At 34.9% G+C, this 14281-nt stretch overlaps 1 protein-coding gene across 2 annotated transcripts; it reads right to left on the bottom strand.

The window, feature by feature from the left end:
- Window positions 1–2033: 2033 nt before the first annotated feature.
- Window positions 2034–13694, bottom strand: LOC128206033 (mitochondrial folate transporter/carrier-like). Of its 2 annotated transcripts, none has more exons than XM_052908158.1 (7): window positions 13311–13694; window positions 11380–11542; window positions 10948–11036; window positions 10029–10186; window positions 9563–9676; window positions 8779–8924; window positions 2034–2746 (listed from the first exon to the last, which is right to left on the bottom strand). In XM_052908158.1, the coding sequence occupies exons 1-7, from the start codon at window positions 13471–13473 to the stop codon at window positions 2443–2445; spliced, it is 1137 nt and encodes a 378-aa protein (XP_052764118.1). In that variant the 5' UTR covers window positions 13474–13694; the 3' UTR covers window positions 2034–2442. The 2 variants fall into 2 exon arrangements, with proteins under 2 accessions (XP_052764118.1, XP_052764119.1); XM_052908159.1 differs by lacking the exon at window positions 2034–2746 and adding an exon at window positions 4684–7647.
- Window positions 13695–14281: the final 587 nt, after the last annotated feature.

The following is a 14281-nucleotide window of genomic DNA, read 5'->3' as shown; positions in this document are numbered from 1 at the left end:
GTGGTTAAGAATATACAAATATGCCTTTCAAAAGAAATTAAAAAAAAAAATCAAGGGCCATTATTTGTATTTAGGGTTTAAGTGGAGTTATGTTTCTTGTTGTAAGATGGTCGTAAATAATTTTGAATTTTATTAAGTGCATTGAATGAACGGTATAAAAGTTTTTATTAAAATCCCAACTTGTCCAAAAACTTTAACCTGCCCTAAAACTTTAACCAAAGTCAATAAGGGGCCATAACGTGTATTAAGGATAAAATGGAGTTATGTAACCTCATTGTGTGATGGTCCTGAACAACTGTGTGAAGTATTAAGTCAATTGAACGAAGGGTATAGAAGTTATTAATAAATATCCTAACCTGTCCTAAAACTTTAACCGAAGTTCCAGTCAATCAGGGGCCATAATTTGTAAAAAGGATAATATGGAGTTATCTCACCTAATTATGTGATGGCCCTGAACAACTGTGTGAAGTATTAAGTCAATTGAATGAAGGGTATTCGACTTATAAGTGAAAATCCAACTTGCCCTAAAACTTTAACCGGACGCCGACACCGACGCTGGGGCGAGTAGATTAGCCCTCCTTATTCTTTGAAAAGTCGAGTTAAAAACAAGTAGATGACAGACGAATGGCGACGTTGAAAAAATTAACATCGGCATTTACCACGACCACTACTTATAAGGTCAAATGGTTTAACATTCGCTGTTACACATCAAACTTTCATATTACGATATTGTTCAACAACGAAACTGTAATTTCATTTTTTTTTATTTCTCTCCTCATTGCAGTATGCATTGCGTGGCCATGAACCTTCCTCAGAAGACACAACGCACTCTGATGCCATCATTTCATCGTACTAATCGCTATTTTGAATTGTTATGTTTAAGTGTTTATCAAATTTATTTCGAAACTAAGAGCTTGTTCAGACCTTTAAGCCCAGTGCATTGGACTTTGCAAGTAAACTTTTCAACTTGATTTGTGACACTCGAAAACGTTTGAACTGAAATTCTTGATTTTCCGTCATTTTGTTGTAAGCTGAGACGATGACACACCATCGCCTCGGCAAATAATTACTTCACTTATTTAGAATCATTTCTTTTTCATACATTTTAGATATAAAATTAAGTTGAAGTCATTATCTAAAAATCAAGAACTTAAAATCATGTAACACATTTTTTGAAGTCATTGCGTATGCGTCTTACGTTTAAATTATGAGCGTACTGGCACCAACGTGTTTTATAATGATTTATAAATCATTGTTCATCCAATTACTATAATCTGAGTAATATTGGGAATATCATATCTGGTTAAATTACGAACATATGTGTATGTCTTAGCACTTGGCAATGCTAGAATATCGCGCTGAGTCCGGTTTCAATATTATATCGTTAACCTTACGCTTCTGAAGCAAGCTCAAGTACACCGGCAGAATTACGCGATAGATGTCCATTGATACACAGTTTACGCCAAAAACGGGTCAACGTATCATCTCTATTGAAAAGGAGCCCGGGATAATAATTGGTACCAAAACATTAACAGTTCTCAATCAGTAACATCAGCAACACAGTTTAGAATGTTAACCTGAAAAAAAACCGAAAAGAATTTCAAGCTGTTTTTTGTATTCAATGGAATAAAATATGCACATTTCAAAAAACAGTGTAATTGTGATAAGTTAAGCTAAGTTATGTTTGTTTTATAACTATGCTGATAAAAGGGTTAAATTGAATATAAAAGAAAAAAACAACAACAACGGAGAACAAGTTTGCCAGCAGCAGCATTCTTTGCCGGGTCCTCGGGTCCAGTCCATTCTACCATGCTACACGGAGTTCCATTATACACGGCGACTCGGAGAGGGTTTTATGTTAAGCACAAACACAATTTAAAATCTGTCAACATTAAAACAGAAGATACCAACATTTGAATGATTATTGTTATTGTATCTTTCAACTGTGGGTTGTTGGAAGTTACATCAGAAGTAAAGTCGGCACTTTCTGCTATTGAGGTAGTTGGATAATGTGAAGCTCTCAAGACTTGAGGCATAATTCAATCCCTTATTTATTGATTTTTACACCCCATAGCAACAGTTCTTTATCATAATATAATGAATGATATCAACCCTATTCTCTCGGTAATACGGGTAACATAAAATAAGTGTAAGCATGTGTTCTCAATGCAACAAATCTCAATCATAGCATTATATAAACTAATATCGTGGTCGCCAAAACGGGTGAAATAAAACATAATGTAAGTATTTATGTTGAAATAAAACGGATGTACTTGTGTATGTCTAAACATTGCAACACCTTTCAGTTGTAAAATCATAAAACACTTAAAAAATACATAACATAAAAAACTGTAATGAAAATAATGACCACATGTTATTTCCGTAAAACACCATTCTAAAATAGTAATTTATATATTTCTTTATTGCCTAAATAGTTCAACATCAAGTCTTAACACCTTCCCCAACTACACTTTCTTCCAAGTTCGTCTCCTCGTCAATTTCCCCAATGTTTTCCACCTCTCGGAGTTTAGTTTTAAGCGAGTCCATACGAGTCATTTCATGTCCAACACCCTGTGTTTGTTCAGCTCCAACATCCTTAATATCCGTACTGCTGTTGTTGTTGTTGTCGCTGTGCATGAGCGAAGTGATCATGCTCTCATACACCACAAAAGTGATACAACACGCGGGAGTGACACGTAACAGCCCTGGTACGAGTCCCTTATAAAACCCGTGCATTCCCTCATGCCTGCAATAGGTGTACATGTACATTAATTAACTGTTATATATCAATTGAGAACAATTACGTAATGAAATCTAGACGTTTAACCTTCGACCTACCGTTATTTGTATGTGCTGACGCTTGTGACATGACCACGGACTTTTTATAAAGCTTCTGTCCGTATCTGTACGCTAACGTAGACGTTTCCTAGAGTAGAAACCAGTACGGAAGTCCTTACCAACCGGAGCGAGGTATTTGCAGCCCTAGGGCTCGTTCATCAGGCTATGCTTTCTGTATGGAAACATGCCGTAGTACTTTTGGGCGAGTGACAGATTTTCGTATCTTTTGGGATTAGTGGCGGACTCGCGTATCTTTTGGAATTAGTGGCAGACTCGAGTATCTTTTGGGATTAGTGGCAGACTCGCGTTTCTTTTGGGATTAGTGGCAGACTCGCGTATCTTTTTAGGATTAGTGGCAGACTCGCATATCTTTTGGGATAAGTGGGAGACTCGCGTATCTTTTGGGATTAGTGGCAGACTCGCATATCTTTTTAGGATTAGTGGCAGACTCGCATATCTTTTGGGATAAGTGGCAGACTCGCGTATCTTTTGGGATTAGTGGCAGACTCGCGTATCTTTTTAGGATTAGTGGCAGACTCGCGTATCTTTTGGGATTAGTGGCAGACTCGCATATCTTTTGGGATTAGTGGCAGACTCGCATATCTTTTGGGATTAGTGGCAGACTCGCATATCTTTTGGGATAAGTGGCAGACTCGCGTATCTTTTTGGATAAGTGGCAGACTCGCGTATCTTTTGGGATTAGTGGCAGACTCGCGTATCTTTTCAGGATTAGTGGCAGACTCGCATATCTTTTGGACTTAGTGGCAGACTCGCATATCTTTTGGGATTAGTGGCAGACTCGCGTATCTTTTGGGATTAGTGGCAGACTCGCGTATCTTTTGGGATTAGTGGCAGACTCGCATATCTTTTGGGATAAGTGGGAGACTCGCGTATCTTTTGGGATAAGTGGCAGACTCGCGTATCTTTTGGGGTTAGTGGCAGACTCGCGTATCTTTTGGGGTGAGTGGCACTCATTTATGTGCAATACTTATAAGGCGATTCACTCACATTCAATTTTGAAGGTCTTAAGAAGTCGTTCGAGCGTACAATTTAAAGAAATCGTGACTTTGATCGACTGACATTAAACCACAGTATGTGCTGGATGTGACATAGATTCGGTGACCTTTTATTCAATACTGTATATACAACCATAGCCCAACAGTAAGTTGCAGAAGAGTAGATGCGTACATTATGCATGTTTAGAATACAACCTACATATTTTGCAAATGAAATAACGTATTATGCTTAATCATTATAATCCATAAGACTTTCAACTTTTCCTGCGTCAGATTTTGCGTTCACACTGTGTCAGCCAATGAGGTAGTATTCTTAGACAATCAGATGACCTGAAGTAATAGTTTGATGATTACGCTTACTCCTCACATTCTTAATCATTAAAATGTTACTTCATGTCATATAACGATTACCTAAACGTCACCAAATTAAAACCTCGGTCACACAGCTTTGATCAACCCAGAAGATATATACAGCATGTAAGACCATATGGGCGATTGGATTCTACCAATATAACCAATTAGTGCTACCATACCTTTTTAGGAAATGACAGCAGTGTTGTTATTTTTACAGCTAAGTAACACATCAAGTTATACTTCCATGGGAAAAGTTAAACATTGTGAAGGAAAAATATTTGAATTCAGTATAAATACTTAGAACTTTCACTCATTTACTTGTCAATATCAATATTGTGAAAAGAGAGTCCAAGGCTGATTGATACGCTAACTGGTTCGCACTGGTAATGCAATTTCATCATACCTTCTATATATTCATTTCTTCTACGTGTTAACCTTATGCGCGCGTTATTGGTTTGACAAGCAAAACTAGATACCAGAGGATAGATGTTTACTGTATTTGGCATTGCATCACAAGTATAGAATAAAAACGCAATACACAACATCATCATAATATCAACACAAGTCATGACTGTACTCTCTAATATTAAACATCGAATGACAGTATAGGTACAGCCATGGGTACAGCCGTCATAGTAATGTAATGTGAAACCATCATTTACAAACATCATTTTACCATAAAAATAAAATAAAATACATGATAACAATGAGTTATCAAAACTCGTTAAAACATAAAAATAATATTTGAGGGAAAAAATCACACAAATATTAGAAATTGATATACAGAACTCTGTGCATCAGTTCATATTAATACAACGAGCATTATTATGTGTTGGCTTCCAGCACTAAAATATTAAACATTTGCCAGATGAGGCAAACGTTCAGCTATATTTACAATAAATGTAGTTACCAATAAAAGCTTCCATTAAAGATACAATGCGGGTATACATTCATAATCATGTGATATGTGGGTGAGCAGGCCCAAATTCTTACACTTAAATGCTTGGCAACAATATTTTCAACAAGCCAGAATTTGAGTAAGCCCGAAAGCCTTGAACCATATTGGGCTTGTGTTTCTTTTGACCACAAGGTTATTTTTGTTGACTTTGATTCTTATGGGAAATGATTTTCACAGAGATGCATATGAGTCAAATGCCAATCGCTGTGACAGAAGAATGTACATATATATTAATTGTTAATAATTTAATACTGTGTCCTTTTGGTATAAAAATGAACACATGTTTTATAAAAAGTCAAAGGAATGCAATTACAGTCTTAAAGCTGCACTTTCACATACTTAACGTTTTGACAACTTTTGTCTTGGAACTAGCTTAATTATTCGAAACTGCATGGAAACCAGTGATATAAGATTGCTGACAAAAAATCAGATCTTATATCACTGGTTTGCAGATATTTACACCTCATTGTAAGACAATATAAAAAAAAGTTGTCAAAACGGTAAATCTGTGAGAGTGCAGCTTTAATGAATAAAATGGCATACAAAATAGCTATGTTCCATTAACATTTGCAAAGCCAATTTAATATGAAGGAATGTCCCTTTAATCGGAGTATTCGAATTTTCGAGGTCACGACTCCTTAAGTTAATCATGATTACGAAACAACAACATGAGGATTACAAACAGTTCAATAGTTTCGGTATCACAGATCACCATGCTTCATCAGAAATGTGCTGAAAGTGTTTAAGATAACGCACATTCAGTAAACATTTAAACAAAAACTTCTTGAACACATGTGAATAAATCCTGTCTTCAATATACAAAATTAGTACATATGAACCACCAATACTGAACTCAACCACCAATACTGAACTCGTATCACAGGTTAAAGATTTGAATAAATAAATGCTTAAAGGGGCACGATAGAGGTATAGACTTGATACATTCACAGAAGACAAATACGATTTTTTTTCTCATTTGACTTGAATGATCAAAGCAAAACAGGCATGTGATTTGTGATCAGATAAAAAATATTTTCCATTACATATATTTATAAATGGGATTTTCAACATATAGCTATAACTACATGTAATACAAAGAGCATTATTATGTGTTTGGCTTCCATCACTAAAAGATTAAACATTTGTCAGATGAGGCAAACATTCAGCCATATTTAGTATGTAAATGGGGTTTTCAACATGTAGGTATGTGGTCACAAATTCCTAAGTCAAGTGTGAATCTATATTGTGTCCCTTTAATTCTGAAGGCAGCTTAGCAGTATCAGAATGTGCACGTAACTCACCTTCAATTGTCAACAGCAGTCTGTTTACAAATAAACAACAGGTTACTAGTATCTTTTAAGTGTCTTAAATGTAGGACGGTACTTGAAAAAAGTGTGTTTAACTGCACAAAAAGCACCATTTCATTTAAGACAATCACTATTAGAATTTGAAGGAATAATAAAACACTAAATGGTGACAGAACACATGTTTGTACTTTTAATGCTGACCTATGTAGAGTAAAACCACAAAGGGTCATAAAATAGAACCATCAAAATAACCATACAAATTGTACTTGATGTAAAGGTGACATTCCTTGTGATACACAAGGACTAGCATGAGATCACATCTGTCTTGAGATTTCAAATTTCCAACCCGCACTGCCACAGTTATAACTGCATGCATTTTCATACAAGTTTCTTAAATCATGCCAATAACAAAATTACCATTCAATAAGACCAAAGCCTTAAAAGATTTTTAAATTGTCTCAATAGAATTTAGCGTTTAGGGGTAATCCTGGGAAAATTTCTTGTACATGTATCCTGTAGATTTACTACCAAAATATTCAAAACTAGGGCTTAAACTAACACTTTTATGAATCAAATTGTGCAAACATATCAAACTTAATCAGTGAGTTCTAAAAAAGGTACCATTAAAAAAGAGACTTGTAGGTATATCATTGTTATAACATTAAAAAGTGACGGAAAACATAAATGATATCTTTAGTGCATGTACATGTATATGGACAATAACAGAATACACATGTATGTTAATTGCAAAAACATTTACCAACTGTACAACTGTATATTTTTAAAGGCAAGAGTTGTTTTCCCTCTTGTACACACATAACATGTGTTATTCAAATGAAAGGATTACTGAGGCTTATTACCAATACAATTATAACATGGTAAAAACATCGCAGTTGAGTGATGAACGTAGTTGGTCTGATGAGAGCGCTCAGTTTCAGTTGAAAGTTTCCACATACATCTAGGGTAGTTGATGAGATTAAACTACCACCACATTTCCACTCACAATTCAGTTGTCATCTCTTTTCTTCAGCTATCATCAGTCCATGCGTCCTTATTTTGCCACGTTTTCCAATTTATCACATATTCGTAGATCATGAACACGATGCAAATGTTGGGAGTGACGTGGACGAGGTAGACAGGGATGCCCTTATAGAACCCTCGGACACCCTCATACCTAAACAAATAGATATCTCCCAACATTGTTGGTTACCATTTGACACATGTATACAACATGGTAATGGCGTGCCCATAATACTTCATTCAGCAAGTATATGTGCACTGCAAAATGGTGTGTCGTTGTGCTCTTTAAATTATTATTATTTTTCTCAGATAGTTTGCAAGTATTAAAACATAGTTGCAGTAATGGAAATTTAGACTTTTGGATGAAGGAGCCCGAATTCTTATATTGTAACTCAGGGCTTGTGGAAATTTTGTTCACTGTTCTGCCCGTTATATATAATACACATTTCCACAGACTTGTATTCTATTCAAACATTTTCATAATCTTTGGTAAAATTATGTGTTTAAATAATAAACAAACCATTTTGCTTAAGGAAAAAAAATCCTAATATTTTAAATCACTTATTAGCATATGTATATGCAATGCTACAAACATTCAATTTTGATGTATAGATCTTAACTTGTTTTTTTTACAATTTTCTCGATCTAGTTTTGCTTGTCAAACCCTATCATATAAATAATGCTGTTTGTGTGCGGTAAAAACAAACAAAGAATAGAACAGAACCAAACATTTCTTAACCAACATATGTAGATATAATATTCTGGGGGCCATTTCATCAATATCTTAAGAGTCGTTTTGATCCTAGGAGGATTTATAATACCAGTGCATTAATTACTGATATGAACAATCGAACCTAGGAACAACATTGCACCAAAGATTGCTTGACGAAATGAACCCTAGCTCTTTAAATAAGGCCTAAAAAAAATACTTTTGGTTTGGGTTACCCGACCCTACCTACGGATTAGGCGCCGACCCTACCGTTTTTATAGTCAGTTTTAAAAAAAATATTGAAAAACTTAAAAAAAAATAAAAAAAATTCTTTTTTTTGTTTTGTTTTTTAAATATGGAGTTTAAAACCTTAAAGGCTTATACAGGAGATAACTTTAACACCATTCTCCAATGATGAAAATGTCATTCTTATATAAAGCCTAATAAAAAAAATAAATAAAAAAAATAAAAAAAAAGCCTACCTACCCTACCTATTTTTGAAAAGGATGTAACCCTAACCAAACAAATTTTTTTTTTAGGCCTAACTATATATCAGACAAGGTTAAGATTTCTTACTTGAATATTTTCCTGACGACATCAATAACGCCCGTGTACGTGCTGTGTTGTTCCTGTAGACGTGATCGGAGCACCTGATAGGGATATGTGCATGTCGCAGCTATTATCTTCGAGACAGCTGACATCCCCAGGTACTCCAGGGTGCCCTGAATAAGAGACCAATAGATATTGATCGACAAAGTCTATGATTGATTGATAACACATCATGACATATCTCACTCAATGCGCAACAGGGTCACAAAAAAAAGGGAAAAGCTGTTACATGTATTTATAAAATTGAGCCTGAAATTATCAAATGAAGTGGAAATGTTTAAGTGCTGTGCCTTTATCAGCTATGCTCTAGTAAGTTGATGAAAATGCAGTGAACAAGCAGAAAGATATCATGGCCATGGCATTTTGAAAAAGAGGCAGTCTTTTGTTGTATTTTACATTACTGTACCTTACATAACCTTTAAGGGTTTTTCGTGTTTAGCCTCTCATACTGCGCAACAATAATGGTCTATTTTATAGGCAAAGTTCGTTGCAGAACTAAGACAAATAGTGAACATTTTGTTCTTTTAATTCATTATGTATATGTCATCAAGAACCACTTAAATTCCTACGCAATAACCACTAGAGTCAAATTGAACCTTGGGCTTTCTGATCCAAATTTGGATTGAATTCACTTACAACTCAGCCCCTGCCAATTCAGAAAATATATGTGTTACCGGTCTGACAGACAACTTAGACAGTCACTTTATAATCAAAGAATTCAATTGTAAGAATAGAATGTCTGTAAACCTACCAGCCTATAATCGATGGATCGGCCTTTATGTTGATTATACCTATTCTTCATCTCTTCATACAACGTAAACTGGATCGCTCCATGGGCAATGCCAAGAATGCCTGGGACAAACCCCTAGAAAAATAAAGGTCTCTCAGTGAAATTTGAACAAATAAACAGATGAGTTATCATATTCTGGAAAGTTGGAGATGATATTAAACTATGGTTAAATGTAATTATTATTTTCACTTTCTCACTCAATGATTATTGTATTAGCTTTTCTATATTAAATTTAAGTTCAATTGGGAAAAAAATAATCTGCATTATATATAAATCTTCCCAGGAAAATCACCACATTTCTTAAAAAAGAGGTATAATGTATATATGGTAAATGTGTCCAACTTCTATCCATAGAAGTAAGTGAGATTAAGAATTTACAGTTATTTATAATATATATTGAATGCCATAAATATTTGTTTTTACCTACCTTGTAATATCCTCGAATGCCCTCATATTTCCATAGTTTTACGAGGGCATCTAGCATGCCCTTATACTGGGTGCTGCTTGCAGCTCCCGCCTCATACTGAAGGCACATACGTGTCTTTGTGACCCATATAGGATTGGTCAGGGCCAGTGTCAGAAGACCTGTAAAAAATTATAAAATGAAACTTCAATGCATAACATTTCTAATGATAACTCAGTCATGAAAAAAGACATGAAGATTATTACTTAATACAACATTGTGCGAAATAATGACAAGTCATGCACTGGTACATTGCTTTCCTGGATCAAATTCTGGATTTTATAACAAAGCTATTAAAGAAACATTTTATGTTTAACTTGAGTGTAAGAATTTGGACTTCTGCATTCTTAAGAGATAACTGTTAAAAAGTTATCATACTAAACATAGATAAAAAAGTATTAATGCTCAATATGATAAGAATATGTTGAATGTTGTAAAATGCAAGTTTGTGATTTTCAAATTTATATGTTAATAAAGTCTGAAGCGTTTTAGTTTAGCATTGAACAACTAGACATATAACAGCCTTGCATACATGTGTCCTTTAATGTAAAACCTTACAAATTGCTTATAAATAAACAATGATAAAGAAACTAACATCTGGTTTCTCACAAACTGAAACATAGCCAAACCCATAACTTAACTCTACGTTGGCATTTTACATGAGGATGAAAAGGTCTAAACATTGCAAAATATAATTCAGAATCAAGAACTAAACATTAAGAGTAAATCATATTCTCTGTCAGACATACATGTACAGTTCAATGTATACAAAGCTCCAAAATTGTGCCTAGTGTTGATGTTGATACCTCTTTACTTCCACCTCTTAAGGGAAATATACTTGTGAAGTTTGGCCATTTGGCTACAAAAGATAAGGGTAACGTACCTGCTTCTGCGGCAATGAGCATATGTTCCTTTGCAGCCAAGGCCTTCTTAGTGTTCCCTTCCTGCATCCATGTCTTGATAGAGTTGTAACTGAATGAGATCATTCATATATATTGTATCATCATTCATTCTCTCATTAACTGGAAGTGGAAATGTTTTACATAATAGGTGGCTCTAGGTATTTCAATAAATAAACGAGCTGAAATTTACCAAACAAATATTTGTTATTCTGCAATGATGTTGTTGAGAACGGGGCTAGACAAGCTGTTAAAATTGCTTCCATGGCGAATAGCCTGAAATTGGAAGCTTTAGGTCATTTTTTTTTCAGGATAAAAACTGAACATTAACATCCCTTTATTCTGTCTTATACATCAATTGTACAATTTAAAAACAAAACAAAAATATACTATCATGTAGGCTTTCTCAAACTTACAAAAAGAAATAGAGACCCCATGACATCCCTGCCCCCACAAAATTGGGCGTGACTCCTTGATAGAGACCCTGGAATCCCCCGGTGGAGAAGATGGATTTGAGGGCATGGATCAGGCCCTGATACTGTGGCCGTCGAGTCAACGCAACTCCGTAACCTTCATGAACTGAAAAAACATTGACATTGAGATCATTAAAATGTACATAATAAATCAACAATTATTGCCTTTATTTATAACAGCTTTTTAAACTTTCAGATTAAATTACCATATTGATTTTGAGGTGGTAGGATATTGACAGTACTTATGCACCAGTCAATTGTAACCACGGCTCCTCCTGAATAGCGGGGACTTTGACTTTCGGTCCAACCAAGCCCGGGTAAAACCCCTGCTCTGTGGATACAAACTGATGGTAAAATCCCCGCCAAATGCCCCAGCATCCCAGGGACGCTAAGTAAGGCACATTCCCCGTTATGCGGGGCCACCGGGAAGGTAAAAACACGGCCCATTTCCCCGGCTATCCCTGGTATAACCCCTGCATCTTGGGGGGCATCTTGGGGGGCCGTGGTTACAATTGACTGGTGCATTATCACTATTTAATTAAAGATCATAATGAATCCTTCAATAGGCTGGTAAAAATAGTCCAGCAATTAGAGCCTGAGAGAGCAATGTGAAGAACAACAAAAATCAACATTATCAGGGAAAGAATTATGAATAGATTCCCGGATTTTTAAAATTCTTCACAGGTGCTTGTCACATTGCCTGGATACAGTAATTAATACATTCTTTTTTTTCATATTTTTTTTTTATTTATTTTATTTTTATTATTTATTTATTTCGGTCAAGATAGTGAATACAAGTCATTAAAAAAATTATTCCACAATTTTTCATCAAATAAAATAAGTATATTATAATATATAATTAAATATAAGGTGAACATGTGCAAAAATTATTCAATTCCAAACGGACCTAATCAATAGAGCATAGTTCCTAAAATAATTGAGATAATCTAATAATTTTTACTGTTCTGATAAGGTAAGATTCCCATCTACATGAAAAATATAACTTTTATGCTAGTAAGATTGACCTTTACAGCATATTCAAACAAAATGCACCGACCAGATGCTGAAATTTGCCATTACGAAAGAACCGGGAGGTTGAAAAACAACTGATTTTTCCCCCCTTAAACACGTTAAAATTAGACTGACATGCAAACTTTCCGTGTGCATTACAAAGAGAAGCTTAAAATATCATTCCTACCATTAAAAACTTGTTGAGTAAGACGCTTATTTATCCAAATCGAACATTTTTTGTTGCAGTATTACTACTTTCACTTCGAATCACCTTGAAATTTTGACCTTGACCGTGCAACTCGGCTATGACTTAAATACACAAAGCGTTTTCATTGGACAGCTACCATCGATTTTCCTTGTTTTAATGACGTAATTGGAAAAACATTCAAATGTACTACTATGTTTATCTACTAAAAATGTCATATAGACCGGTTGATTGTACATACGTCACAAAACAAAATGGCCGACCCCTATGTCAACAAATAGGACAGGTGTCGGACATATACTATTGAAATACTCCTAATGGCCACATAATTTGAAAGGTATTTAAATCCTCAACATATATGTATTAAAAATTATACATATATATATATCAACTTCGATTTAACAGTAAGCAAAGGAAGTCTTAGTACACCGATAGATGATACACACCGGCTATTCACTATTTTGACCAAAATAAATAATAATTAACATAAAAAAAAAAAAAAAATATTAAAAATAAAAACTTATAAAAAAATGTCACACTGTATCCAGGCAATGTAACTAAACTGCAACTTTGGCTAGAATGGACATGGTTAAACGCAATCATTTTGCACTTCTTTCAATTCTCGTTGTTTCGACCTGAGCCAATATTGTTTTCTCACCTTGAAACCTGATTTTGACTAGATCAAGCGGATGCAGTGCCAGTGTCGAAATCACACCCCCGCTCACACCAGCTGCAAGATACTCCCACCGCATATGCTGGAACATCATTGCCCTCAAAAAGCCCTTTCCACCGCTGGTAGAACTCGTCACCGTTTTATCCATGAACCCGGATAATTTTTCAATTACGCAATAAATTAGGATTAAATTTTAAGAAATGGGTGAATAATTTGAACACAAAAATGTAAATACATTAGAATAAGACAGTTCTTCTCTCAAATTATCACTTGTCCCCATCCTTACCAAAACGTAAGACCAGACAAATCAAGAATGATATTTCATCATCACGCCTGTCGGTCGATATTTATGGAATGACGTCGAAGGTGCAACGAAAATAATTGGTCATCAAAATCGCAAATGTGCCGCACAGGGGAATGAGGTTACAATACACTCCTTAATTTCGCCATGGAGCGGAGAAGTGAAGTAGGGTCAGAACTGCAGGCCGTTTTCTACCAACTTCAAACGTTGATGTCTAGAATGACATACATGTAGAAGCGCGAGATGACTTTGTCGAAATTCAAGGGGTTGAAGATGTGTAAGACAGTATACATCTTGTGATGTTATCTTTATACCCCTGTTCGCTCCAAATATTTGTTCCGGTTTTCGACCTGTTTACAAACAAAAATAACCTAGTTTACGCCTATGTATGCGTACCTGACATTTTTACATTTATTAGCTATTTTGTGTTTATGATTATCGCAAATGATGTCGGTCACCGATATATTTTCGAAAATAAGCTCAAACATTTTATTTTTTTACTAGCTTCCAAATATAACCGCAGTATTGTTGTTGTTTTTATTATATAATACTACTGAAGGCTTCGAATCATGATTGAATTCATCTATTTCTAAAGTCTACATTAAACTATCAAATTTACTTGTAATATCTATATATGTCCGAGATTATTTAAAAT

Source organism: Mya arenaria, chromosome 10 (assembly GCF_026914265.1).
Source record: "Mya arenaria isolate MELC-2E11 chromosome 10, ASM2691426v1".
Taxonomy (NCBI): domain Eukaryota; kingdom Metazoa; phylum Mollusca; class Bivalvia; order Myida; family Myidae; genus Mya; species Mya arenaria.
This window is presented reverse-complemented; position numbering and strand designations above follow the sequence as displayed.

Excerpts from the sequence above, each read along its gene's own strand:
- LOC128206033 (XM_052908158.1), bottom strand. The coding sequence starts at position 13,473 with ATGGATAAAACGGTGACGAGTTCTACCAGCGGTGGAAAGGGCTTTTTG. Across the intron at positions 10,187-10,947 it reads GCTCATTGCCGCAGAAGCAG|GTCTTCTGACACTGGCCCTG; the intron begins GTACGTTACCCT and ends AATTTTTTACAG. Across the intron at positions 9,677-10,028 it reads GCATTCGAGGATATTACAAG|GGGTTTGTCCCAGGCATTCT; the intron begins GTAGGTAAAAAC and ends TTATTTTTCTAG.